This window comes from Anomaloglossus baeobatrachus, chromosome 7 (genome assembly GCF_048569485.1).
Source record: "Anomaloglossus baeobatrachus isolate aAnoBae1 chromosome 7, aAnoBae1.hap1, whole genome shotgun sequence".
Classification (NCBI taxonomy): domain Eukaryota; kingdom Metazoa; phylum Chordata; class Amphibia; order Anura; family Aromobatidae; genus Anomaloglossus; species Anomaloglossus baeobatrachus.
Genome location: NC_134359.1, coordinates 76,395,891 through 76,422,600, shown reverse-complemented (window position 1 = coordinate 76,422,600; position 26,710 = coordinate 76,395,891). Strand labels below are relative to the sequence as shown.

General features: G+C 44.5%; 1 protein-coding gene across 3 annotated transcripts in view; it reads right to left on the bottom strand.

The window, feature by feature from the left end:
- Window positions 1-26,710, bottom strand: part of COL18A1 (collagen type XVIII alpha 1 chain) — a 297,911-nt gene that overhangs the window by 74,883 nt on the left and 196,318 nt on the right. For all 3 annotated transcript variants that reach the window (XM_075317426.1, XM_075317424.1, XM_075317425.1), the window contains 7 exons: window positions 18,387-18,470; window positions 15,462-15,509; window positions 15,041-15,170; window positions 7,031-7,161; window positions 5,025-5,051; window positions 4,752-4,943; window positions 2,110-2,136 (listed from right to left, as the gene is read on the bottom strand). In XM_075317426.1, coding sequence (XP_075173541.1) covers window positions 2,110-2,136; window positions 4,752-4,943; window positions 5,025-5,051; window positions 7,031-7,161; window positions 15,041-15,170; window positions 15,462-15,509; window positions 18,387-18,470 — 639 coding nt within the window. The remainder of the gene's footprint in view (window positions 1-2,109; window positions 2,137-4,751; window positions 4,944-5,024; window positions 5,052-7,030; window positions 7,162-15,040; window positions 15,171-15,461; window positions 15,510-18,386; window positions 18,471-26,710) is intronic.

Sequence of the window (26,710 nt, the reverse complement as noted above, 5' to 3'; positions counted from 1 at the left end):
ACGCAGGGGGGGGCAAAGAGACCACGCAGGGGGGGGCAAAGAGACCGCGCAGGGGGGGCAAAGAGACCGCGCAGGGGGGGCAAAGAGACCGCGCAGGGGGGGCAAAGAGACCGCGCAGGGGGGGGGCAAAGAGACCGCGCAGGGGGGGAGGGCAAAGAGACCGCGCAGGGGGGGAGGGCAAAGAGACCGCGCAGGGGGGGAGGGCAAAGAGACCACGCAGGGGGGGGGAGGGCAAAAAGACCGCGCAGGGGAGGGCAAAGAGACCGCGCAGGGGGGGGCAAAGAGACCACGCAGGGGGGGGGCAAAGAGACTACGCAGGGGGGGGCAAAGAGACCACGCAGGGGGGGGCAAAGAGACCACGCAGGGGGGGGCAAAGAGACCGCGCAGGGGGGGCAAAGAGACCGCGCAGGGGGGGCAAAGAGACCGCGCAGGGGGGGCAAAGAGACCGCGCAGGGGGGGCAAAGAGACCGCGCAGGGGGGGCAAAGAGACCGCGCAGGGGGGGGCAAAGAGACCGCGCGGGGGGGGCAAAGAGACCGCGCAGGGGGGGAGGGCAAAGAGACCGCGCAGGGGGGGAGGGCAAAGAGACCGCGCAGGGGGGAGGGCAAAGAGACCGCGCAGGGGGGGAGGGCAAAGAGACCGCGCAGGGGGGAGGGCAAAGAGACCGCGCGGGGGGGGAGGGCAAAGAGACCGCGCGGGGGGGGAGGGCAAAGAGACCGCGCAGGGGGGGAGGGCAAAGAGACCGCGCAGGGGAGGGCAAAGAGACCGCGCAGGGGAGGGCAAAGAGACCACGCAGGGGGGGCAAAGAGACCACGCAGGGGGGGGGCAAAGAGACCACGCAGGGGGGGGCAAAGAGACCACGCAGGGGGGGGCAAAGAGACCACGCAGGGGGGGGAGGGCAAAAAGACCGCGCAGGGGAGGGCAAAGAGACCGCGCAGGGGGGGGCAAAGAGACCACGCAGGGGGGGGCAAAGAGACTACGCAGGGGGGGGCAAAGAGACCACGCAGGGGGGGGCAAAGAGACCGCGCAGGGGGGGGCAAAGAGACCGCGCAGGGGGGGCAAAGAGACCGCGCAGGGGGGGCAAAGAGACCGCGCAGGGGGGGCAAAGAGACCGCGCAGGGGGGGGCAAAGAGACCGCGCGGGGGGGGCAAAGAGACCGCGCAGGGGGGGAGGGCAAAGAGACCGCGCAGGGGGGGAGGGCAAAGAGACCGCGCAGGGGGGAGGGCAAAGAGACCGCGCAGGGGGGGAGGGCAAAGAGACCGCGCAGGGGGGGAGGGCAAAGAGACCGCGCAGGGGGGGAGGGCAAAGAGACCGCGCGGGGGGGGAGGGCAAAGAGACCGCGCAGGGGGGGAGGGCAAAGAGACCGCGCAGGGGAGGGCAAAGAGACCGCGCAGGGGAGGGCAAAGAGACCGCGCAGGGGAGGGCAAAGAGACCACGCAGGGGGGGCAAAGAGACCACGCAGGGGGGGGCAAAGAGACCACGCAGGGGGGGGCAAAGAGACCACGCAGGGGGGGGCAAAGAGACCACGCAGGGGGGGGCAAAGAGACCACGCAGGGGGGGGGCAAAGAGACCACGCAGGGGGGGGCAAAGAGACCACGCAGGGGGGGCAAAGAGACCGCTGTATTTTGGAGATTTACTGAGGGCCTTTTGGTCTAGATCTTGTTAACAACATCCTTATCTGAGATTTATTAATAATGCATGCAGCTTATACTCTGAAATGTAGGGACTGATCTCCCTTAACCTTTATACTCAGATTACAGTTGTATGTAAGTGGTGAAATAGATTTAATGTTAATCTTACAAATCCTCTCTAGATATACATGTATGGTTGATTAATGGTTAATTATTGTGACTTATACAACTGTAAACTTAAGAAAGTCTCAAAGGTTAGAAATTCCATGTTATTCAAAGGCTCTCCTCCTCTTCTTTTTATGCCTCTATCTCGTTGCTTTACGTTTAAGTAACATTCGTGTTAGTAATTCATTTACTCTGAATTACAGCGCTGCATGCGATAGAGGAAAGCTGAAGTCAACGCTGGTAATAATGTAACATTACATGAGGCATCACAGAACATCAGGGAAGGTCGCAGCAGTAATAATACAGGAGACTTACAGCCTTGCCGTCTTCTCCAGGGTCACCCTGAAATCAGACACAGGATTTAGTTCTTGGTAAGAAATGTGGTATTCAGAATACACAGAAAAAACACTGGTCATAGTAATAGGTTTCACCCCAAGGAATATCATTATCTGCACAGAACAATTCCGAAAAGCTACTGAAAACACCGGCCTGGACACGGAAAACCTAAAATAATGCCCTGATCCAGGCACCAGCTATCTAATCCGATTACTACCAGCTTGTACCAAATAGTAGGGATCAGTTATAAGTTTTTCCTGGACCATAAATTCAAGGTCTGTCCGGCACAGGACACGTTCATGTCGGCAGATGAGTGGCGCTAATGACGTGGTGTCAGCAGATGACAGGTTGCGGGCAGTCGGCAGGTATCATGCACCCATCTGCTGACGAAATGCCCTCAGCACTTCTCCCCTTCCAATGCGAAAGTGAACAGTGACATAGGTGGGAAACAGTTTGTAAATTATCATCTTTTCCATCAATGTAGACCACTTAAAGGGAATCTGTCAGTTGGTTTTTACGACCTCATCTGAGAGTAGCCGGATATAGGCAAAGAGACTCTGAATCCAGCAAACTAGCACTTAGTTTATTGGGTGCAGCCGCTCTGACATAATCAGACTTTTTCGATTTAGCAATGCAGCAGAGCTGAGAAAACTTCCCCTGCCCACTCCAGGCTCTCTAACTACAATGTCTATAGACAATGAGCTGCTAATCACAGTAGGAGATGTGCCGGACTAGCTGACCTCTATCTGACCTTGTCAGGCAATGATAGTCTCCTGGAGCAAAAACAACCATTCAAGTAAACAATACTATGGACCTGGATAAGAGCGGCATCGCTAAGATGAATAGGTTAACCGCTATAGCATGCAGTCTTCAGATTACATAGCAAAAACATACTGACAGATTCCGGAGAGCAGAGTCCCAGATTACATTAATTTGTGGCTTACTGGGCTGTTTTGTTGTTTCAATACAATAAGTATTTTATCAGCAGGAGATCATCACTACAAGACAATGATCTTGTGTTTCCTGGTCCAACCACTTGCTCAAATTAGCAGCTCTCTGTCACTATACAATGTGCACAGAAAACTGTGGTGTGGGCGACCAATACATAGCTCAACCTAGGAGTTGTGATCTGACGGCAGGTCATAGATTAGCTGCAGGACCACATCTCAGGTGGTTCGTGACGTCACTGTGTTCACTTCTGGTCTGGTGGAGATCATCTTCGTGGTAGCGCTGGAGCGGGGATGTCTTCCATTGGTAAGTATGACTTGTTTCTCTTTTAATAAACATCTTAAACTCCCCTTTAATGCAAACTTTTGATTATGTCTGGCTACATTTTGTTAAATATATTTTTTTACATGAAATTTATTGTATATACAGTAAGTGCATCTTAGCTCAAAAATGTAATTGTATACTAGGAGTGGGATGTCTTCAGCTAATGAGCCTGCTTCCCATACATTCTGTCTACGAAATAGGTAATAGTGCTGCATGTGCACGTACAAAATAGGGATAGCATTAAACCTATCTACCTATACGTGTTGTAGGCTAACATCAGTGTATACAGCACTAAAGTATGGATGTAGAAGTCATGTAGTAGTCATAGGGTGACACTGAGAATACAAAGAATTCTTTAAACCAGTAACTACCTACAGGGCCGTCATCAGGGCATTACTACTGTGCGTGGTGTAGGGGGCCCGGTGAAGAGAGGGGGCCCGGCCAGGCCCGGGGTAAATACTTATCTTTATTAAGCCCCCGGCAGGACGGGCCCCTTCTCTTCACCGGGCCCCAGTCACAGCAGCAGCAGAGGGGCCCGGCGGTGTCGCTTCACCTCCTTACATGACGAATTTGCATGCGATGGGGCGGAGCATGCAAATTAGCCATGTGGTGGAGTGGAGGCAGAGTAATTGGAGCAGAGTAGAGCGTATCATCGCTGGACCTTGCAGCAGTGTGGTGAGGTCATCACTCTGCGACCTCATTACACTCCTGCAAGTAACAGCGGCAGAGGTGGCGAGGACGCGGCAGCTAGCGGGGACAGGTAAGCACTGTGAGCTCAGCTCAGCTGAAGACATTCGCCGGGGTGTGTGTGAGGTGGCCCGCTCGCTCATCTAAACCCGAGGGCGGCGCTGATCTCAGACGGGGGGGGGGGGGGGGGGGGGGGGGGTAGGGGGAGGTGAGGTGGCCCACCCGATCACTCGCTCATCTCAGCCAGAGGGGCCCGCTTATCTGAGACCGGGGGGGTGTCTGTCTGTGTACGCAGTCTGTCTGTGTACACAGTCTGTCTGTGTACACAGTCTGTCTGTGTACACAGTCTGTCTGTGTACACAGTCTGTCTGTGTACACAGTCTGTGTAATTTTCTGAGGGAAACAACTTCAAGGGTGCTAACACTTTTGGCTATGACTGTGTATATATATATATATATTATACTGTATATGCATACATACATACATACATGTTTTTGGAAGAGTGGCAGTGAGACTGTAGGAATATTGAGTGGTGGAGGCGGAGCTGGGGGTGGAGCCTGGGCGGAGTCCCAAGGGGGCCCGAAAATTTTGCCAGTATGGGGCCCTGAAATTCCTAGTGGCGGCCCTGACTACCTATAACCAAGATGGCGTATAACACTTACAGGCTCTCCATCTTTTCCTGTAGGCCCCTGTGGACCTGGAGGTCCCCGAGGTCCTGCAACTTGCTGCACAGTGGTGCCATCGCTTTTCTGTAAAACTGACTGCCCTGGAGGACCAGGTGGCCCTTGTGAACCAGGAGATCCAGATTCTCCTTTCTGACCTTTTGCTCCAGGATACCCAAATCCTGCACCACCCTGTCGAGAGAGAATTGGATTTTTATTTTTGGACAACCAAAGTGAATACTAAACAATCACATGTAAATGGGATGTACTTACTTTAACTCCAAGTTCTCCTTTCTGGCCCTAAAGAAAATAAATCAGAAATAAATTTTACTTCCCTATTTTTTTATGTAGAATACAGAACCATGCAACCAATGCTAAATACACAGGGATCGATACGTCACTGCATTTTTCCCATTTTTTTTGGCGTGAAAACTTCTCAAATTGTGACTTTTTGATTTGTGACAAAGTCAAACGATTTGCGATTTATTCAAAGTTTTCTTTTATTATTCAGTTATTTTTCTGATTTTTATGTCATTGTGGCTTTTCTAGATGTCTTAGACTTCTTCATCAAATCTAACTTTTTAAAACAGTCACCAATGTGTTTCAGTGCACCCGGAAGTGATTTATATCCGCCACTTATTTTGGTGCAATTTTTAGGCCAATTTGCGAAATATGTGATTTTTTTTTTAACTTAAAAAGTGAACCTGTCAGTTGCAATATGCACTCAGAACCACGAGAAATTCTGGGTGTATATTGCTAATCCCTGCCTAACCGTCCCTGTATCTAGTAGCATAAATAAAGGGATATTTAGAAAAAGTATTTTTAAAGATCCTTTATGATATGCTAATGAGCACAGGGACTAGTCACAAGGGCATTAGTTCCTGCGTTCATTCTGACCTCTTAGGCATGGTAGCATGCCCACAGCAGCGAGTTAACATGCTATTCAAAGCAGCATTACCAGCGCTGATGTGTGTACCTGTGTCCGCTGTCACCGCTGATCCAAAGACCTAGCACTTCTGGTCATGAGCACTAGACCTCTCTGAAGCTGGGATGTGTACACCCAGCTTCATACTGTGCATGACTGGAAGTGCGGGGCATTCAGATCAGTGGTGACAGCGGACACAGGTATGCGTATCAGCGCTCGTAATGCTACTTTGAATAGCATGTTACCACACCCCTGTTGGTGTGCTACCATGCTAAGAGGGCGGAATGAGCGCAGGAACTAACGCCCTTGTGACTAGTCCCCGCGCTTATTAGCATATCATAAAGGATCTTTAGAAATACTTTTTCTAAAGATCTCTTTATCTATGCTAGTGTATACAGGGACAGTTAGGCAGAGATTAGCAATATACACCCAGAACTGCTCGTGGTCCTGGGTGCATATTGCACCTGAAAGGTTCACTTTAAAAAGAAAAAAATAAAATAAATAATAATAATAATAATAATAATAATAACAATAATAACATATAAATAATAGTAGTCATAATATTATTAATAATATATAAATAATAATATTAATAATAATAATAATATAAATAATAATAGTAATAATATATAAATAATAATACTAATAATAGTAGTAGTAGTAATAATACAATCACAAAATGGGACAATGTGATAAAAAAGAGCATTTTTGAAGTGATAAAATCGGGGCCATAGTTTCTAACAAAGGTGCAAACAATCTGGTCATATATTTAAAGTGAATAAGAGAAAGCAAAAGACGTTCTGCAAGACCCTGAAACAAACAATCTTCTGGGATTGGGTAAATTAGCTTTTCCACTCTCAATTACAGAAAGAGATGTTGAGATGGTTTCTTTTACAGAAAGCAGCTTCCCAGCTACAATAAAATGTTCTATGGCCCCCTCCCCTTTTGAAAAGCTAAAATGTTTCACATTTTACAGCACTGGAGAGGAAGACAGAGGAGTAGAAACGTTCATAGTTGATTTTTTTTCCACAAAATAAGTGATGAATGTAAAAAATATGTGGCTACATGACAACTTGCTGGTTGGAACGTGATCATATTCACTTACATAAAGTAACAAAAACGTCATATACCTTTGGCTACACAACATGTGCCATATGCAAAATTAGACAACAGATTCTTGAAACCCCCCTTCTAGTGAGTGATGGGTGTTACACTTTATAATACTATGAACACGTGCATTATTTGCATTTTTAAGGAATACTCTCCCCTGCCCCCCCCCAAAGAAAGAACAAAAACTTTCAGCCAAGAGCAGTCCTTATGTCCCAGAAACTCAATAATCCACCATCACATTTACCTTGTCACCTTTCGGGCCGATGCCTGCACTGGTACTGTCACCAGTATCTCCTTTAGGACCTTCAACACCGCGGTCACCTCTATCACCCTTCTCGCCGCGGTCTCCCTTGTCTCCCTTCGTACCTGGACGACCTGAAGTAAAAGTAATAATATGAATTAGAGGGTTAATCCAGATCTCATTGAACACAGGAGAGAATAAAAAAAAAAAATATTATTTTATATTGTTTTTGAAGGGTTATTTACACCTTTTAACACCCTATCACATCTAGAAAAAATAAAAACACATCACTGGAATCAGGGCCTCTTGTCTATACTATTTTCCTTTAAGAATAAAGTTCTCTGTATCCTGTAATTTATGACCGCTGTGGGAAAAAAAAATTAATGTACTGGCTGATTCTTGATGGTGGACACCCATAACATTGATAGGTGTCCATTGGCCTACCAAGACAACTCTGATCTTTTATGTCATGTCAAGAAGACCTTTGAAGGTGCCCTGGGATATCTGCTGCCAAAATGTTAGTAGTAGAGTACTTTAAGTCTTGTGAGTTCAATCTCCAAGGATTTGACTTTTTTTTCCCACAGATCCCACAAATGTTTGATTGGATTAAAGGAGATTTAAAGGCCAAGTCACCATCTTCAACCATTGTGATGTTCCTACATACATCTTGAAGTTTGCAGTGTGACCAGATGAATTATCCTACACAAAAAAGCTGAAGCTAATAAGGAATATTGTTGCCAAGAAGGAGAATATTCAATATACAACAATATCTTGGCAGGTAACACAAGTTAAAGAAACATCCACATGAATGTCTCAAGGTTTCCCAGAGGAACAAACCCAGGACACCACACTGTCTCCATTCTTCTGGTGCCATCTCTTACCCAGGTAGGTGACTGTAGCCATCCACATATGCTGTCAGTGTTTTCCCTGAAGCATCTTTTCTGATGTCTGTCTGGACAGCTTTTGCAGGGTCTTTTTTAACTATTTGTTTCTAAAATAGTTGCAGCTTCCAAACCAATGTTATCTGAAAAATGGTGACTTCTCTTAGCCGCTTCGGTTTCAAAGTCTCAAGTGATTAAAAGAAGTGTCAAAAGACTGAAAATGTGCACAGAAAGTCATCTTGACATTATTGTGTATTTGTTTATTCTTTGCAGTGTTTTTGGGAGGGTGGTTTTGCTCTCAGGCAGGTTCCAGCTGGAATCTAACTGAAAAAGGAGTCATGTGCACGGAGCCTTAGGCCTCTTTCACACATCCATGAAAACCACGCACGTTTTGCACAGACAAGAAAAAGGTGCGTATTGCCCTTCGTGTGCTGTGATTTTGGCACACCTGTGTTCTCTGTGTGCTATCCGTTATAACACATGGAGAACAGGAACTTTCTGATCACCTGTCACTGGTGTTGATGTCCATGGTGCTGATCTACGGTCTCCGGCCCTGCTGACTCCCCTCTGCTGCTGCTTCCGGTCCTCTGTGCCGTGCATATGTAGCACCCAGGGATATGGGGTACTCGGTTCCGGGCAGTGTCTCTCTTGGGAAACTTACGGTGGTGGCCGTTACCCGGTTCAGTGCCCTGGGCCCTTTTTGTAATGGGGATATTTACAGGAGAGAATATTATAATGTCCATATGTGACGCCACTTGCGGTGTTGCGGCTAAGTGTAGGGAGCAGCCACTGCAAAATGTCTCTACTGGGGCTATTGGTAGTGGCAGCTAGAATGGTGATCCCTCCGCCTGTAGGGTTTTGCCCCAGAGGGTGAAGTAGGGTTTTGCCCCAGAGCGTGTAGTAGGGTTTTGCCCCAGAGGGTGTATGGTGCAGTGGGCATCGGAAGAAGGTAGTCCACACAGATGTTCAGTGCAACTGGTTTACTCACTTTCTGCAGATGTTAACTGGTTGCCTGAGGGCGGCTGGTTTCGCCTCCAGGTCCCGTTCGTCCCAGTGTCAGGTTGGTTCTCTGGTACCTTCTTCCCCTGCAGCTACCTCTGGTAAGTGGGTCCCTGTGGTATAGAACACTGGGGGTCCTCATTCTGCGGTTTGTCCACTTCTGTCCGCCTGACGGTAGCGTGAACGCTGTGGGGTTGAAGTCTCTGGTCCTGTCCCCGGTTCTCCCTTTGCTACTGAGAGTCTTCGGATTCTTTAGGGTCAGCAAGGTCCTTGATGGTCCCCTTTGCTGTGCAGAGGTTAACAGGTTGGCCTGAAGCTCTTTCCTGTCCTAGGGTCCTGTACTTAGTCGGTGCCTAGTTCCAGGAGTACTCCACCGGCAACCACTTCTCCTGGGTACCAGGTCACCGTCAACCCGAGCTAGGATTTCACTTCACCTCCACCTTCACTCTCCTACTGTCAACTTTCAACTGACTACTCTCCACAGTCTGCCCCTCCCACCTGGTCAACTAGTGGACTGGATTGGCTCCACCTCGAGGCGGCCATCCATTGGTCCCACCCTAGCTGGGTACCATTGTATGGGGGATTGTTGGGGAAAAAAATGCAGCATTTTCATTCTCCTTGCTTTTTTGTCGTGGTTTCGTCACACAAACACATGAAGTCAGAATTGACAAAAATGCAACAAAAAATAAACAAAAATGCACCATCATTAGAAGCATTGTTTTACATTTCCAGGCTCTCTGTGACAAGGTGCAGTTTTGGTTGCAGTTTGGGTGCAGTTTTGGCTGCAGTTTATGTCCATAAACTGCAGCATGCGCAGCCTTAGAGAGATTCTTGATCTACATCTTCTGCTTCCAACAATAAACCACCAACATGGACTACTCATATGCTGCCTACTATATGCCATTCCTTCATAGGTTCGAATACACAGTTCAAAGTTAGTCACCCCCCCATAGTTCTCCATATAGTATAATGGGCCCCAAATTTCCTTTCATATAGTATAATACCCCACCTCCATATAGTATAATAGGCCACAAATAGTCCTCCATATAGTATAATGCACCCCAAAAGTCCTTCACATAGTATAATACACACCCCATAGTCCTCCACATAGTATAATGCAAACCGCATAGTCCTCCATATCGTATAATGCATCCCCCATAGTTCTCGATATAGTATAATTCACCCCATAGTCCTCCATATATTATAATGCACCTATAGTCCTTCATATATTATAATGCATCCCCATAGTCATATATTGTAAGGCCCCTCCCATAGTCCTCTATACAGTATAATGCACCCCATAGTAATCCATATACTATTATAGCCACCAATGTACTCACTGAAATAAAAAATAATAATAATACTCCTCTCTCCTCGGTATCGTGCTGCTCCGGTCTCTGTGGCGAGCATTATGCAGCGCTGCACATCTTGGCACAGTGGGTGCACTGTAGTGACATTATTACACCTGCTGCGCTGACACATCAGATCTCACACACAGTAGGATAATGGAGGAGATGCTCCCAATTTAATAATTGCTTTCAACTGTATCAGCATCTAGGATGCTGACGCAGTTGAATGTGCTATTACGGGCAGAGGAGGCCCGGTGCCGAGGCAGGGGAGGCCCAGTTTCGGGGCAAGGGAGGCCGAGTGTGGCAGGCACCAGGCCCTGCCAACACATGGGCCGCACAGCGTCAGAGGAGTCTGTCACCATTGGCAGTATGCCACTGAGTGGGGTCAATCAAAATTGCATCATGTCTTACAAAAAAACAAATTCTTATAGAGCTACAATGATGAGGAAAAAGTTAAAAAGTTATAGCTCTTAAAAGAACATGATAAATAAAAAAAAAAGTGTCAAAATGGAAAATTGCTAATTTTTGGAAGGGTTAAAGATCTCACCGAGTGAAAGCCTGGGTCTGTAATACAACGCTATCAGTACAGCAAGACAATTCGTAAAATGTCTTCCCTCTTAAATATTCTAATATATGAATGATATTATTAGCAGCTTTATGGTATACTAGCTGTACTACCCGGCTTCGCCCGGGTTAATAACTGCTGTTAACCAAATAGAATGTATTAACAAAAATGTATTCTGCACACAAACACCACAAAACAAATAGATATAAATGTAATTATGTCTGTCTCCCCGTCTGTATATCTCTCTCTCTCTCTGTCTGTCTCTCTCCGTCTGTCTCTTTCCCTGTCTTTGTCTGTCTCTCTCTCTCCGTCTGTCTCTTTCCCTCTCTTTCCCTGTCTATCTCCCTGTGTCTGTCTCTGTCTCTTTGTCTGTGTCTGTCTCTTTACCTGTCTGTGTCTGTCTCTTAACCTGTCTCTCTCTTTCCCTGTCAGCCTGTCTCTTTGTCTGTCTCTTTGTGTCTGTCTCTTACCTTGTCTATGTCGGTTTCTTACCCTGTCTGTGTCTGCCTCTTTCCCTGTCTGTGTCTGTCTCTTTCCCTGGCTGCATTGTGACACACCAACATTCCATATAAGGGCGTGGCTGCTGAAGTTCTGGCTGCACTGTGGCTCCCAGCTCCATTTCCGCTTTAATGGAGGCAGGTTTTTTGGCGAATAACTAAAGCGCGGGGTTAAAATTTCCCCTCAAAACATAGCCCATGACGCTCTTGGGGTCCAGAAGTGTGAGTGTGCAAAATTTTGTGGCTGTAGCTGCGACGGTGCAGATGCCAATTCTGGACATACATACACACATATACACACACATACACACATTCAGCTTTATATATTAGATTCCACGGTTGAGCAGCTACAAGCCTTACATCACCAAGCACAATGACATGTTGGACGTGGTGGTGTAAAGCTGCCGGCACCGGACTCAGGAGTAATGGTAACGTGTTCTGTACAGTGATTAATGACGCTTCTGTATCTAGCTTCTGATGGAGGAGTCTGGATTTGGTGACACCAGGAGAACGGGACCTGCCTGACTGCATTGTGCCAGATGCAAAGTTTGGTGCAGGTGGGAGAGTGCTATGGATTTTTTTTCAGGGGTTACATTATCAAATACAAAAGAAAAATCTCCTGTAGGTGTAATGTGTAGGCGTCCAATACTTTTTATATATGTATTGTGTGAACTGTCCCGGATGATTCAATAAACAGTAAACATTTGGAGAAGAACATCGGATCTTCATGGCTATAACAACATTTAGTATACTGAAAGAAATAATATCAAGTCAATAGAATCCACTGTAAAAAAAAAAAAAAAATCAATTCGCAATAGCACAGCGATCTGGGATCCCATTTATTTATTTATTTATTTTTTTAAATAAAATCTTGGTGATTTACTAATGATATGGGATTGGGAAGTAACAATGAAACCATTCCTGCCGCGGCCAATTTTTCCATTTTTATATTCATTTTTTTCCTCTCCTCCTTCTAACAGCCATAATTCACATACACAGGCTTGTTTATTGTAGGACAAGATGTATTTTTGACTGACACCATCCATTTTACCACATAGCATACTGAAAAATGGGAAAAATAAATCCAAGTGCAGTAAAATTGCAGGAAAAAAAAAACCTGCAATTCTGACATTTTTGAAAAATTATTTTTGTGGTGTACTTCGTGAGCCCACTCCATACTCCCGCTACTGACTTGCATCATACATATACGGGGGATGTTGATAAGGGAATAAAGAGCATTTCTAGGCTTGAGAAATTTCTGCAGACACATTGAGTGATTGCAAATTGCTGAATCATGAGAGTGTGCAATGTACACACTGTCAGGAGTCCCTTTATCTAGCGCATGAGTTGAGTGTTCACTTGGAAGGTCAAATGATTGCCATTAAGTAATTGTATACTTAACCTGGAAATAGATGGGAATCCTGCTGTCACATCAAGTAACTGCACATTTTTTTTTCATCCCAGAAACCCCTTTAAAGGAGTTGTCCAGATTTAGAAAAATATGGCTACCTTCTTCTCGAAACAGTGCCTCGCTGCCAACAGGTCATGATTGGTATTGCATCTCAGCTCCATTAAAGTGAAAAGGGCAGAGTTGAAATAGACAATCTTTGGATTTCCATTAAAAGAGAACCTGTCACCAGTGTGAGCATCTCCATAAGGTGATTTTTCTAAATATGAGTTATTGTCAAAAGTGCACAAAAGGAGCCCAACTGCCCTTGGAAAGTGCCCAACTTCCTTGCACAAGACAAGCCCAAATTTTCAGATTGTGGAATCCTGGCACACAATAAGTGGGATGCCACAACCCCTTGGCCGCTCTTGGAGTGAATACATGAGATCTGAAGTGTTATTTTGAGATCTCGTTATGGGAGCACAGGGGCTGAGTAGTTATGGTAGCAATGTTGCTTTGGAGTGCTGGGAACCTGGGACAACATCTGCAAGGAATTTGTATGTTCTCCCCATGTAGTTGTGGGTTTCCTCCAGCTTCCTCCCTTGCTCCAAAGACATACTGATAGGGAATTTAGATTGTGAGCCCCAACAGTGATGTCTGTAAAGTGCCATGGGATATGATGGTGCTGTAAGGGAGCTGGACAGCAGAAGACACGCTGAAGTAACAACTCACTGTCTGCGGGAAAATATCGCCATCTGGTAGCAGAAACTAAACAGTGAAGTTTATGTTTCCCCGAGGGTAGACTATAGAGGAGATGCTGGGTCAGGTGACAGACCGGTGTCGCAGTTACTAAATATAAAAAGGCATGGACAGATCCGAGAAGGAGGAATTGAGCACAGAACCTGCACCAAGAAGGTCAGCAGGGCGAGCTCCAGCCACCATTGCCGAAGAAAGGCTCGGAAGCGGTCGCATCCCGGAGAGGGCCTGATGTATACCAGTGCCCGTAGAAGAACCCTAACCTGCGGCAGTAGAAAAACCCCTAACCAGAGCCAGTAGAAGACCGTAATATGTGCCAGTAGCAGACCGTGACTTGTGCCAGTAGAAGACCGTGACCTGCGCAAGTAGAAGACCGTGACCTGCGCAAGTAGAAGACCGTGACCTGCGCAAGTAGAAGACTGTGACCTGCGCAAGTAGAAGACTGTGACCTGCGCAAGTAGAAGACTGTGACCTGCGCAAGTAGAAGACTGTGACCTGCGCAAGTAGAAGACTGTGACCTGCGCAAGTAGAAGACTGTGACCTGCGCAAGTAGAAGACTGTGACCTGCGCAAGTAGAAGACTGTGACCTGCGCAAGTAGAAGACTGTGACCTGCGCAAGTAGAAGACTGTGACCTGCGCAAGTAGCAGACTGTGACTTGCGCAAGTAGAAGACTGTGACCTGCGCAAGTAGACAACTGTGATCTGTGCAAATAGAAGACTGAATACTGATGCCAGTCATGCACTGAAGACCAGACTATGCCGGTCATCTACCGCAGGCTGTATTACATTCCCAGAGCGGAATCCGAGTGAGCTGGGCCTTTGCATCCTGCCCTGCCATACGGTATTAAGTAAAGAAAACCATTTACTACTAACGCTGCAGTAGCAGATTGTGTTGAGGACATGTTAGGCCCAGTGTGCAAATAGAGTGCTCTCTCTCTGTATGTATTATATTATAATATATATATATATATATATATATATATATATATATATATATATATATATTATATACATGTATATTATATACACACATACATATAGATATACTGTGTTACTAGCATAAGAGCTAGACTGTTGATGTAGTGAATTGCAATGTAACAACGCCAAGTTTATTGTACAGTTGACATAGAGCTTAAGTTTTCTTGCTTAGTTGCATACAGTGACTACAAATAGGGCGACACTGACGCTCCGCTGACGGAAGAATTGTGATTGGGTTATTATGTGAATTTATTCACCAGAATCTCCAGTGAGTGTATGCGGCTGATCAGTCGATTGTAACTGTGAATTACCCACTGTGATTTAATTTGTCTTTCAATTTCTGTACTGCTTTCTGCCTACCCAACCCTATCCTATCTCCCTGTTCCCATACAATAAAAACCCATTGGGAGTTACCACTGAGTCGCTTTTCCTGCATTGTTGCATCTTGCACCCGTTTTACTGTAATACACTTGCACTAACCCAGCTCTGCTGCATCTTTACACACTGCTTAGTAAACGCACAGGGTGAGATTTTACATACACAGTATATTTTGTTTCATGACTTTGCACACAACTGTCTCTTTCCTCCCGAGACCCCTTACCTTCTACTTCTACCCTCTTTATAGTCTCTTCCTTTCTGACCACAATCTCTTTTTCCAGAGAGGGTCTCTGTATGGGGGGCACTGTGATGGGCACTTGTTCTTTGATTCTAGTTGGAGCCCGTGTCACCACCTAGATAAGGTTGGGAAAAACTCATTAATAATCATAATTATATTCATTTTCACACTCTGTTCCTACTCTGGAATTAGTCTACATACATTTGTCCTCCAGGCATAGAATTCAGACATTGGGGTTACACCTTTACTATCGGGGCTGTGGGTTATCACAGTTCTCGATAATCACAAGGACAATGTTAGACCGTTCTATTTAATCTGACATTACATTAGGCTCAAAATACATCCTAAAATGTGAGTTTAGAGACTCCATAGTTTTATCCATCAGGTGCCTTGATCTTTATCTTACCTCCACAACCTCTTTCTCTGAAATGCCACTGCCAAAGTCTCCAGAAATCTGTAATATTAGATATAAAAATAAATTTACAAAATGACCACTAGATGGCAGTAAAATATATCTTTGTACCGTGTTAGCCAGTAGAGATAAAATTTTATTTTTTATCTCCACTAGATGGCAGTAATCACTCTTAATACTCATATATGAAACACTAGATGGCAGCAGTCTGCAAATTTGAATGTATTGGTTGCTTAGGCCTTAGGGTATGTGCCCACTACAGGGTTATGTGGCCTTCCGGATGCAGCGTAGTTTTACTGTGTCCACTACGTTCTCCCGCACAGGAGAATCAAGCGTCTCCGCATGAGAAATTGGCATGCTAAGGATGGAAAACCCGCACCGCATGTCAGTTTATGCAGAATTAAAAGAAGCACAATGGGCATGAGATTTCTATTAATCCTATCCATTGTGCTTGTACTAAGCAATGCAATGTTTTGGAAGCAGCAAAAAACAGAGCATCCAAAACACTACTAATTCTCATCCTGGGCACGTACCCTTAAAGGAGTTATTTGGTCTAGAATAAAAAGTCTGCAGTGACTCTGTGTAAGTGCAAACTTGTGAATCCTCGCAGCGCACTCACCGCAATTCGCTATGATGAGCAGTGACGTTACTGATATCACCACTCATCAGTGGTGCCAGGGTCTCACGTCGTGACTGCTGCTAAAAGCCTATGGAGTGTCAGAACCATGATCCATAGGCTAGGATTGTTGGATTTACTCTAGATTACATCAGACCTGCGACAGATTTTTAAATTTTTGGGGGGGGGGAATAAAGTGGTGACCGAGGGAAAATATCTTGTTTTAATTTTCTTTGTTTTAAGATTTTGCAGGTTTCCATTTGTGAACTACGACTGATTGCCTGGACTACGTTGGACTCTCTGGACTACGGAGAACCTGCCTATTTTTTTTTAATGTGAACAAGGAAAAGAATTGGGGTGTGTTTTTAAAAAACTATTTTGGTGTTTTGTTTTTACTTACTTGGTTAGTAATGGGTGTGTCTGTTAGATGCTTCTCCATTACTAACCCTTGGGTTTGGTGCCACCTGACCTTACACAGCTGATATCAACCCCAAATACCATTACCCAAAATGCCATAGCACAAGGGCAATCAAGAAAAGCAGATGCGAAGCGCCAGAAATGGTGCATCAAATGTGAGGTGTTATTTCTAAAGTGGCTGTGGGCTGCTATTTTTAGGCTGAGAAGGGCCAAATAACCATGGACCTTCACAGCCTGTAAATATCAGCCCACAGCTGTATGCTTTACCTTTGCTGATTATCAAAAATATGGAGGACCACACATCATTTTCATTAATTTATTTGGCTAAATAGCTATACAATCTATTTTTATATCTACCATCTTCGCACATCTTAAATGCATTCAAGAAATTAATGTTTTTTGTGCTGTTTGTGTATTTAACTGACCCAAAGACGTCTATTGGCCCTGGTCATCTGTACTCATGGTAAAAAACTAACATTAAAATCTCTGTTGAACGTCATACTTTCATATGAGCCACAATGAGCCATGAGTGTGAACATGTCTCGCACTGGAAACATTTAGGTGTGAAGGGGGCCATAGAGATACACTTATGTACAGATGGATCTCTATGTACCTGTATAATCTGCTATAAGTTACCTGCCTGCACTACACATCAAAATTACCAAATCCTCCTTTCTGTCTTAATCTGGGCAGTGGCTCATTGGTAGAGCTGCTGTCCACGGACAATGAGTTCGAGGCCCAGGGAGAGAAGAGGAAAATTGTTAATGTAGAGACATGCTGGAGCAACAAGGAGAGGAGAAAGAGTTGGGACTAAAGCCCTGACTGCTGGGACAGCGGGACTGAGCCCTCAAATCGGGACTGTCCCACTGAGTCTGGGATGTTTGGGAGCTATGCAACTATTGTAATGAGTGAGGCCGCACCCAGTAATTGCTTGAGTTTTACAGCATGGACCTGTAATCACCACCCGAAATTATTAACGATCAAATTGTGATGTGATTGCAAAGTTGCTATGACAGCAGGGGGTCTCAGTTCAAGACCCCCATGTCTGATATTAGGGATCTCCCTTTAAACCCTGCCCGTGACTAGAAATGAGCAAACCAGAAGTTTGATAGTGATCAGATGTAGTGTGCACAAAAAAAAAAAAAAAAAAAATGTAAAAACTCCGCCCAACCTCCCCCGGAAGTGTCCGCTGGAAGTGATCTGCTTATAGCTGGCTGCATGTGGGTGGAGACACAATCTGCCAAATTACTAACTTCCATTGAGGTTTGGGTCAAGTCAGGGTCACAAACTGAACCTTATCTAAACTTAGACTGTACCCTCCGAACTGAACCTTCAAAGGTTCGCTCATCTCTACCTGTGACCGGGTTTGAAAGGAGACTGTGATTTTTACTATATACAGCAATGCTATAGAACTACTGTATATAGCACACGTTATCAGACGATCACAGTTTATAGTCATACAGTGAAAACCTTAAAAAGAAGTTAAAAAAAAGGTTTCAAAACCTCCCCCCTTTTCCACCAATTAAAAATAAAAATAAAAAAATGCACATATGTGGAATGATAAATACCGTAAATGGCAAAAATTAAAGAATTCCAAAACCATGTTTGTTTGGTCGCTGCAACACCACAGAACATCATATCTATCCCAAAATGCTATCAATAAAAACATTGTCTCGCCCCGAAAAACAAATCACGTGGCTCCATCGACCGTATGATAAAAAATGTTACGTGTTTCGAAAAATGGTGACCCAACCCAAAAAAAAAAAAAAAAAATAAATTACTTTTTAGAAACTTTGGAATTGGTTTTTCACCACTAAAATAATTAAAAAAAAAACTAGAGACATGCAATAACAAGGAGTACATTTCACAAAGATAGATGAACTCACCCCGTCCGAATCGTCTCCTTCCTCATCACACTGCATTTCTGCTGCCCGGGGATCATTTATCATCTTCAGTTCTGCTATTACTCCCTAAAAATAAAAAGAAGCAATTGCATGAATAGATGAAAAAAAAGCAACTCATTTAACACAAAAAATATGCGCACAGCACACAATTATTTTTACAATTATATATTATATATATATATATATATATATATATATATATACATACACACACATACACACACACACACGCTCTAGTAACTATCTCTCTTCGAGTTTCGGGCTCTTTGTCTCTGTCTGTCTCTATCTCTCTGTCTCAGTCTGTGTCTGTCTGTCTTTTTCTGTCTCCCACTCACACATAAGCTTCTTATACTAACAGTTTATTTTGTTCCTATAGCAACCACCGACAGTTGCCATTAATAGCCCGTATGGCCCAGCTCCATTCAGATTAATGGAGGCAGGATTTTTGAGAGTAATTGTACAGCGCGGGGTTAATTTTTCCCGTCAAAACATAGTCTATGACGTTCTCTGGGTCACATGGGGCGTCTGTGCAAAATTTCATGATTGTAAATGCGACGGTGCGGATTCCTTTAACGGACATACACACACATACCCTGAGATTTATATATTCGATATATAGATGTTTATAGTATGTATTTATAGTATGTATGTATTTATAGTATGTATGTATGTATGTATATATATACAGTCAGGTCCAGAAATATTTGGACAGTGACACAAGTTTTGTTATTTTAGCTGTTTACAAAAACATGTTCAGAAATACAATTATATATATAATATGGGCTGAAAGTGCACACTCCCAGCTGCAATATGAGAGTTTTAATATCCAAATCGGAGAAAGGGTTTAGGAATCATAGCTCTGTAATGCATAGCCTCCTCTTTTTCAAGGGACCAAAAGTAATTGGACAAGGGACTCTAAGGGCTGCAATTAACTCTGAAGGCGTCACTCTCGTTAACCTGTAATCAATAAAGTAGTTAAAAGGTCTGGGGTTGATTACAGGTGTGTGGTTTTGCATTTGGAAGCTGTTGCTGTGACCAGACAACATGCGGTCTAAGGAACTCTCAATTGAGGTGAAGCAGAACATCCTGAGGCTGAAAAAAAAGAAAAAATCCATCAGAGAGATAGCAGACATGCTTGGAGTAGCAAAATCAACAGTCGGGTACATTCTGAGAAATAAGGAATTGACTGGTGAGCTTGGCAACTCAAAAAGGCCTGGGCGTCCACGGATGACAACAGTGGTGGATGATCGCCGCATACTTTCTTTGGTGAAGAAGAACCCGTTCACAACATCAACTGAAGTCCAGAACACTCTCAGTGAAGTAGGTGTATCTGTCTCTAAGTCAACAGTAAAGAGAAGACTCCATGAAAGTAAATACAAAGGGTTCACATCTAGATGCAAACCATTCATCAATTCCAAAAATAGACAGGCCAGAGTTAAATTTGCTGAAAAACACCTCATGAAGCCAGCTCAGTTCTGGAAAAGTATTCTATGGACAGATGAGACAAAGATCAACCTGTACCAGAATGATGGGAAGAAAAAAGTTTGGAGAAGAAAGGGAACGGCACATGATCCAAGGCACACCACATCCTCTGTAAAACATGGTGGAGGCAACGTGATGGCATGGGCATGCATGGCTTTCAATGGCACTGGGTCATTTGTGTTTATTGATGACATAACAGCAGACAAGAGTAGCCGGATGAATTCTGAATTGTACCGGGATAAACTTTCAGCCCAGATTCAGCCAAATGCCGCAAAGTTGATCGGACGGCGCTTCATAGTACAGATGGACAATGACCCCAAGCATACAGCCAAAGCTACCCAGGAGTTCATGAGTGCAAAAAAGTGGAACATTCTGCAATGGCCAAGTCAATCACCAGATCTTAACCCAATTGAGCATGCATTTCACTTGCTCAAATCCAGACTTAAGACGGAAAGACCCACAAACAAGCAAGACCTGAAGGCTGTGGCTGTAAAGGCCTGGCAAAGCATTAAGAAGGAGGAAACCCAGCGTTTGGTGATGTCCATGGGTTCCAGACTTAAGGCAGTGATTGCCTCCAAAGGATTCGCAACAAAATATTGAAAATAAAAATATTTAGTTTGGGTTTGGTTTATTTGTCCAATTACTTTTGACCTCCTAAAATGTGGAGTGTTTGTAAAGAAATGTGTACAATTCCTACAATTTCTATCAGATATTTTTGTTCAAACCTTCAAATTAAACGTTACAATCTGCACTTGAATTCTGTTGTAGAGGTTTCATTTCAAATCCAATGTGGTGGCATGCAGAGCCCAACTCGCGAAAATTGTGTCACTGTCCAAATATTTCTGGACCTAACTGTATATGCTGAGATAGGCAATGAAGAAGATTGAGAAATGAATCTCTTGTTCTTCTCCGCACAGGTGCACTGACTCTCGCATGCGAAAGAATCAGATGACACAGAATGACACGCGGTCACGCTCGCATCAGAGTTGCCACTGTCCAAATATTTCTGGACCTAACTGTATATATATATATACACACACACACACACACGCACACACACACATATACACACACACACACACACACACGTTGGACAACTTAGAAATATGTGTAAGTGGAAAGTGGAGTTATTTCTGCAGCAAAAAAAGTGAGAAAGCAGCAGCAAAAAGAAACAGGAAACCCCATAATTTTTATGTATTTTGATGCAGACTGTGGAACATATGCAGAGAACACAACATTTTCTACACTTGGGAACATCGTCTACATGGCACTATAATTACTAATAAAAGAATTAATTAATTAAAAAGTTTAGTAAAAAAAAATAAATAAAAAGTGTGTCAGGCACATTAGGACTCACTATATTGCAATAGACAAAACACGGATTTGTTTTGTGACAAGTTCTATCTACAATCTGTTTAAGCTTTTACTACAGTTTCTAAGTATAATGGGCAATACAAGTGCTCAGCGTATGGTACGTGTATGACTCGGACGAGTGCAATGCGTAAAAATCTCGCATTGAACTCGGACTAATGTTATTCAGTGAGGGAGAGCAGATGGTCAGCTTTTATCTCATCCAGATTCTAGATGAGCGAAAAGTCGCAGCATGCTGCGATTGGACGCAAGAGCCATATCACCCGCACCCATACATGTCTATGGGTGCGAATGAAACATCAGACTGCACTCAGATGTCATCCGAGTGCAGTGCGATAAACGCACAGGCTGACAATGGAGGAGATGGGGAGATTAGAAAATCTGCAAATTAAATGTAAATTTACCACAAAAAAAAAAAATGAAAAGCTGCAAACTTAAAAAATGCAGCGCAGATCAGTTTATGAAGCGTAAAAAAACCAGTGGGTGTGAGATTTCTATAAGTCCTATCAACTTTGCTGGAGTTTTAAGGCTGAGTGCACACTGTTTTTATTGTGGTTTTCCATGCAATTCTTTTTAGGACAGTTTTGTTACAAAACTGCAAGCAAACCCTTATTTTAGCAAAGTTAATGAGAAACCTGTTAACTGTGTGAACATAGCCGTAAGGCCGCTTTACACGCTACGACATTGCTCAAGCGATCTCGTTGGGGTCATGGATTTTGTGACGCACATCCGGCTGCGTTAGCGATGTCGTTGCGTGTGACACCTATGAACAATTTTGAATCGTCGCAAAAACGTTCAAAATCGCTAATCGGTGACATCCCCCCTATTCTCGATTATCATTGTTGCTGCGTGTATGATGTTCGTCATTCTTGCGGCAGCACACATCGCTATGTGTGACACCACAGGAATGAGGAACCTTACCATACCTGCCTCCACCGGCAATGCGGAAGGAAGGAGGTGGGCGGGATGTTCATCCCCCTCATCTACGCCCCTCTGCTTCTATTGGGCGGCCGCTTAGTGACATCGCTGTGACGCTGAACGAACCGCCCCCTTAGAAAGCAGGCGGTTCGCCAGTCACAGTGACGTTGGTAGGCAGGTAAGTAGTGTGACGGGACTGAGCGATGTTGTGCGCCACGGGCAGCGATTTGCCCATGTCGCACAAGTGATGGGGGCGGCTACGCACGCTAGCGATATCGGTACCGATATCGCAGCGTGTAAAGCGGCCTTAAGTCTAGAAGCACATATGCAATTTCCCATTTAGTTTTTTGAGAATATGCCAGATGGAGACCTAGCAGGACAGAGACATACAAGTCCTATTCGTCTTCATTCTGGCTACAATGTAAGCGCAACGTCAACAGGACAGGAACGAAAGTTAGTTGCAGATTCATTTACAAATCAGCCGATATTCGATAAAACCACCACAAGGGGGCACTGTGATAACATAATAAGGCACTTCACTATTTCCGCTCTAAAAGCTTGGTCATTACATTGAATGGATTCAGTTTTCTATTGTTTTAATTCAATAATGTTATTATTGACTTGATTAATTTACTGTTTTTAGAACTGGATTTCTGCTAAAAAAATAAACAGGAAAATGTATTGGTTTACTGGAAACAAAACCAAACAACCCTAGCTAGCATCGACTAACGAGTACGACATATAATTTGCCCTCCGGCTAATCCGTAATCATATATTCTTGCCAATTTAATGTTGAGTTTTAAGAGAATACAATGTTTTTTTCCAAAATGAAGCTTGGAGAGCAAAATAAAAATCAACAAATTGATTGTAATAAAAACATGGGACTCAGCTGCTCTTCTCGGCTACATATTGAGCCCAATGCCATGGGTGGGCACTACACTAGAAGCAATCATTGTGACACTATAGTGGATACACTTCCCTTTTGGAGCTTAGTAAATAATGAAAGTTTACCATTTGGAAAGTTTTTGGGGTTTTTTTTTTTTACATTTTTTTTATTTTTACATAGCAGTCCGTGGTTGCCGGACACAGACATTGCTTGATATACACATCATGGGTTAAGCCAGATCAGATCTCATACTTTGCACTGACGAGGGGCAATCGCCCCGAAACACCGTGTCTGCAAATTGACGTTCTGATCTTGCATAAATCCTAAATCATATGAAAAGGCTTGTTAAAGGGTCACTTTTGACTTTTAGGATTGCGACTTCCAATGGGTGGCGCTAGAGTTTGTCTCCTTCCTCCCTGGAGAGACAATTTGAAAGGGTTTTTCTGACATATCCTTTCAATGCTGTTACCGCAACGTACAGGCGATGGATGACTGACAGATGCCCTAAAGACGTTTCCAACACCTGTTGCTTATAAAATGGCATTAAAATTAACATATACCTCATGAAAACCTATGACAAAGCTCAGGAGCATCCATTAAACGGATGTCACTATAAAGGCATCAACCACAGCTTTCGTTAAAGAGTCGGAGGAAGGTAAAAATAAATTAAAAAAACCCAAATCATTCTTACTTCCTCGGATTGGCGTTGCTTCTCTATAGTCAACACTGTTTCCATGCGTCTCCTGGCATTAACATCAGCCAGTGGCATCCTGCATGTGAACGCTGCAGCCAATCATCAACCACTGACTGGCTGCAGCACTTAGGGGTACTTTGCACAGTGCGACATTGCAAGCCGATGCTGCAATGCCGAGCGCAATAGTCCCTGCCCCCGTCGCAGCTGCGATATCATTGTGATAGCTGGCGTAGCGAATATTATCGCTACGGCTGCTTCACATGCACTCACCTGTCGTGTGACGTCGCTCTGGCCGGCGAACCGCCTCCTTTTTAAGGGGGCGGGTCGTGTGGCGTCACTGCGACGTCACACGGCAGGCAGCCAATGGGAGCGGAGGGGCGGAGATGAGCGGGATGTAAACATCTCGCTCACCTCCGTCCTTCCGAATTGCAGCCGGGACACGGGTAAGGAGATGTTCCTCGCTCCTGCGGCTTCATACACCGCGATGTGTGCTGCCGCAGGAGCGAGGAACAACATCGGACCGTCGCGTCAGCGTAATTATGGAATTCGCCGACGCTACACCGATGATACGATTACTACGCTTTTGCGCTCGTTAATCGTATCATCTAGGATTTACACACTACGATGTCGAGAGCGACGCAGGAAGTGCGTCACTTTCGACATGACCCCACTGACATCGCACCTGCGATGTCGTAGTGTGCAAAGTACCCCTTAGGTGATGTAACCCACCAGATGCTCATGCCAGGTGACCAAGAGAGAAGTGGACAGATTATGAAGGAGCAGCCGATTTTTTTTAACCTTTCTCATCCAAATAATCCAGTAGTGGACGTATCACTTCAATGTATACAAATAGAGCGTTTCCTGATGTATATAACTGGAGGACAAAAATACAAATGTTAACATAGCCAAAAATGTATTACAAAATTAGACTTGAGATTCTCGCTAGAAATCAGTTGTGAATGATACTCAGGGGCGTAATGACTGCGTTCACGTAAGGTGCCCATGCTGGAGGGGATGCCTGCTGATGCCAGTGCCTATGTCAGCTGGATATGTGTCCGAGGACACATTCAGCTGAAACTCATTATGGGACAGAGACCCGCCAGTCACAGGGGCATGGCAGTTATGTCATGCATCACCCATAGCAGGCACAATGTCAGCTGCCACTCTCTAAACCAACTACAAAAGAGGATGCCGCACATCATGGGAAAAAAAGAAGATGAGACAAATTATTTTCTTAGAACAGGGGCAAATGGGGGACATATGTACCAAATGGGCCCAGGATGGGGAACACATAAACCATGAGGGATATATCTTTTACGAAGTGACCCAGGATGGGAGACATGTATAGCAGGAAGGGGCCCAGGATGAGGGACATGTATAGGTCGAAGAGACCCAGGATAGACTACATGTAAAGCAGGAAGGGGCCCATAATGGGGAACATGTATATCAGGAATGGGCCCAAGGATGGGGTACACGTATACTAGGAAGGAGTAGAGGATGGGGGACAAGTATACCAGGAAGCAAGGGAAGATAGGGAGAATTCTTTTCTTAGAACAAAGGCAAAATGGGGGACATATGTACCAGAAAGGGGCCCAGAATGAGGAACATATATACCAAAAAAGGGTGCAGGATGGGTGACATATTATGACGTTGCCCAGGATGGGGGACATGTATAGCAGGAAGGGGCCCAGGCTGGGGGACATGTATAGCAGGAAGTGGCCTAGGATGGGGGACATGTATACCAAAAAGGGGCCTAGGATGGGGGACATAAATATCAGAATGGGAGACATATAAGCCAGGAAGGGGGCGAGGATGGGGGGCATATATACCAGGAAGGAGACAGTACAGGATGGGTGACATTACTACATTATGGGGGTGAAATAAGTATGTCTTTATAGGATTTAGGATGCTTCAAGGGGCCATACATCTGACCAGAATCACAGCCAATTCTTTCCCCTGGACCCATTGGGCTGATAATTAAATCACTGATGATACCCTTCTCTATAAGGCCTGAGGTAATATGTTATTTCTGTAAATACATGAACAATTCAATAGGAGATACAGTAAAGATGGGGATTCTCCTTCAGTTAGCTGACATGCCCTAAAACTCTACTGTCAAACCCATCCAAGCTCATTTTGTGGACCGGATATTGGTGTGCGCAGTCATTACAGGAGCACAACTTCCTAACAGTGTCAGTAAGGATTAGCTGTGCAGATCCATGTAAAACTATCCTGCCATAAAAGCTTTTTATGAGTCTGTTAAAGCCACATTATTTATATGGGCATTATCTCCGTATATTCTAGAGGATTATTCGATTTCCTAAAGCGATCAGACCTTATGAATCTCAGTCTCTCACAAGCCCTGTGTATACTGTGTGTATACTGTGTGTATACTGTGTGTATACTGTGTGTATACTGTGTGTATACTCGCAGGCTCGCGCTGGGCTGTGCAGCTTGCAGGGCAGTAATAGTGACCTCTCTGATCCTGCTGGCAAGGATGTCTGCCTCCATAAAGTCGCATTACTTGCCATCCCTTCAGCTGTCCGGCATCCACAGCAGCCTCCAGTACAGTAATTATCACACACATAGCTTTCCACTCTTGATGCTCAATTTCGCCTTTGTCTAGGCGTCTCCTTAATTTCCAAAGGACGAAAATGTCTCCTTTGTTCACACATTGAAGACCCTAGATTCCAAGCTTATTACTCACAGATATTTTATTTACACCCTCAGGACATGGACTATCTATCACACAAAAAATGGACAGTGGATCAATTTGGCATTGTAGGCTCAAAAATACCAAGACGCGCTGTATAGAGCTAATCAGTCATGTACTGGCTCTCACAAATCTCAAAATTGGGGGTATTAGTATATTTTTGGTTATATATTCACATCCGTCGCACGTTTTTATTGGTGGAATTAGGGCATATCCATCGCCAATATTTTCAACAAGCAGGG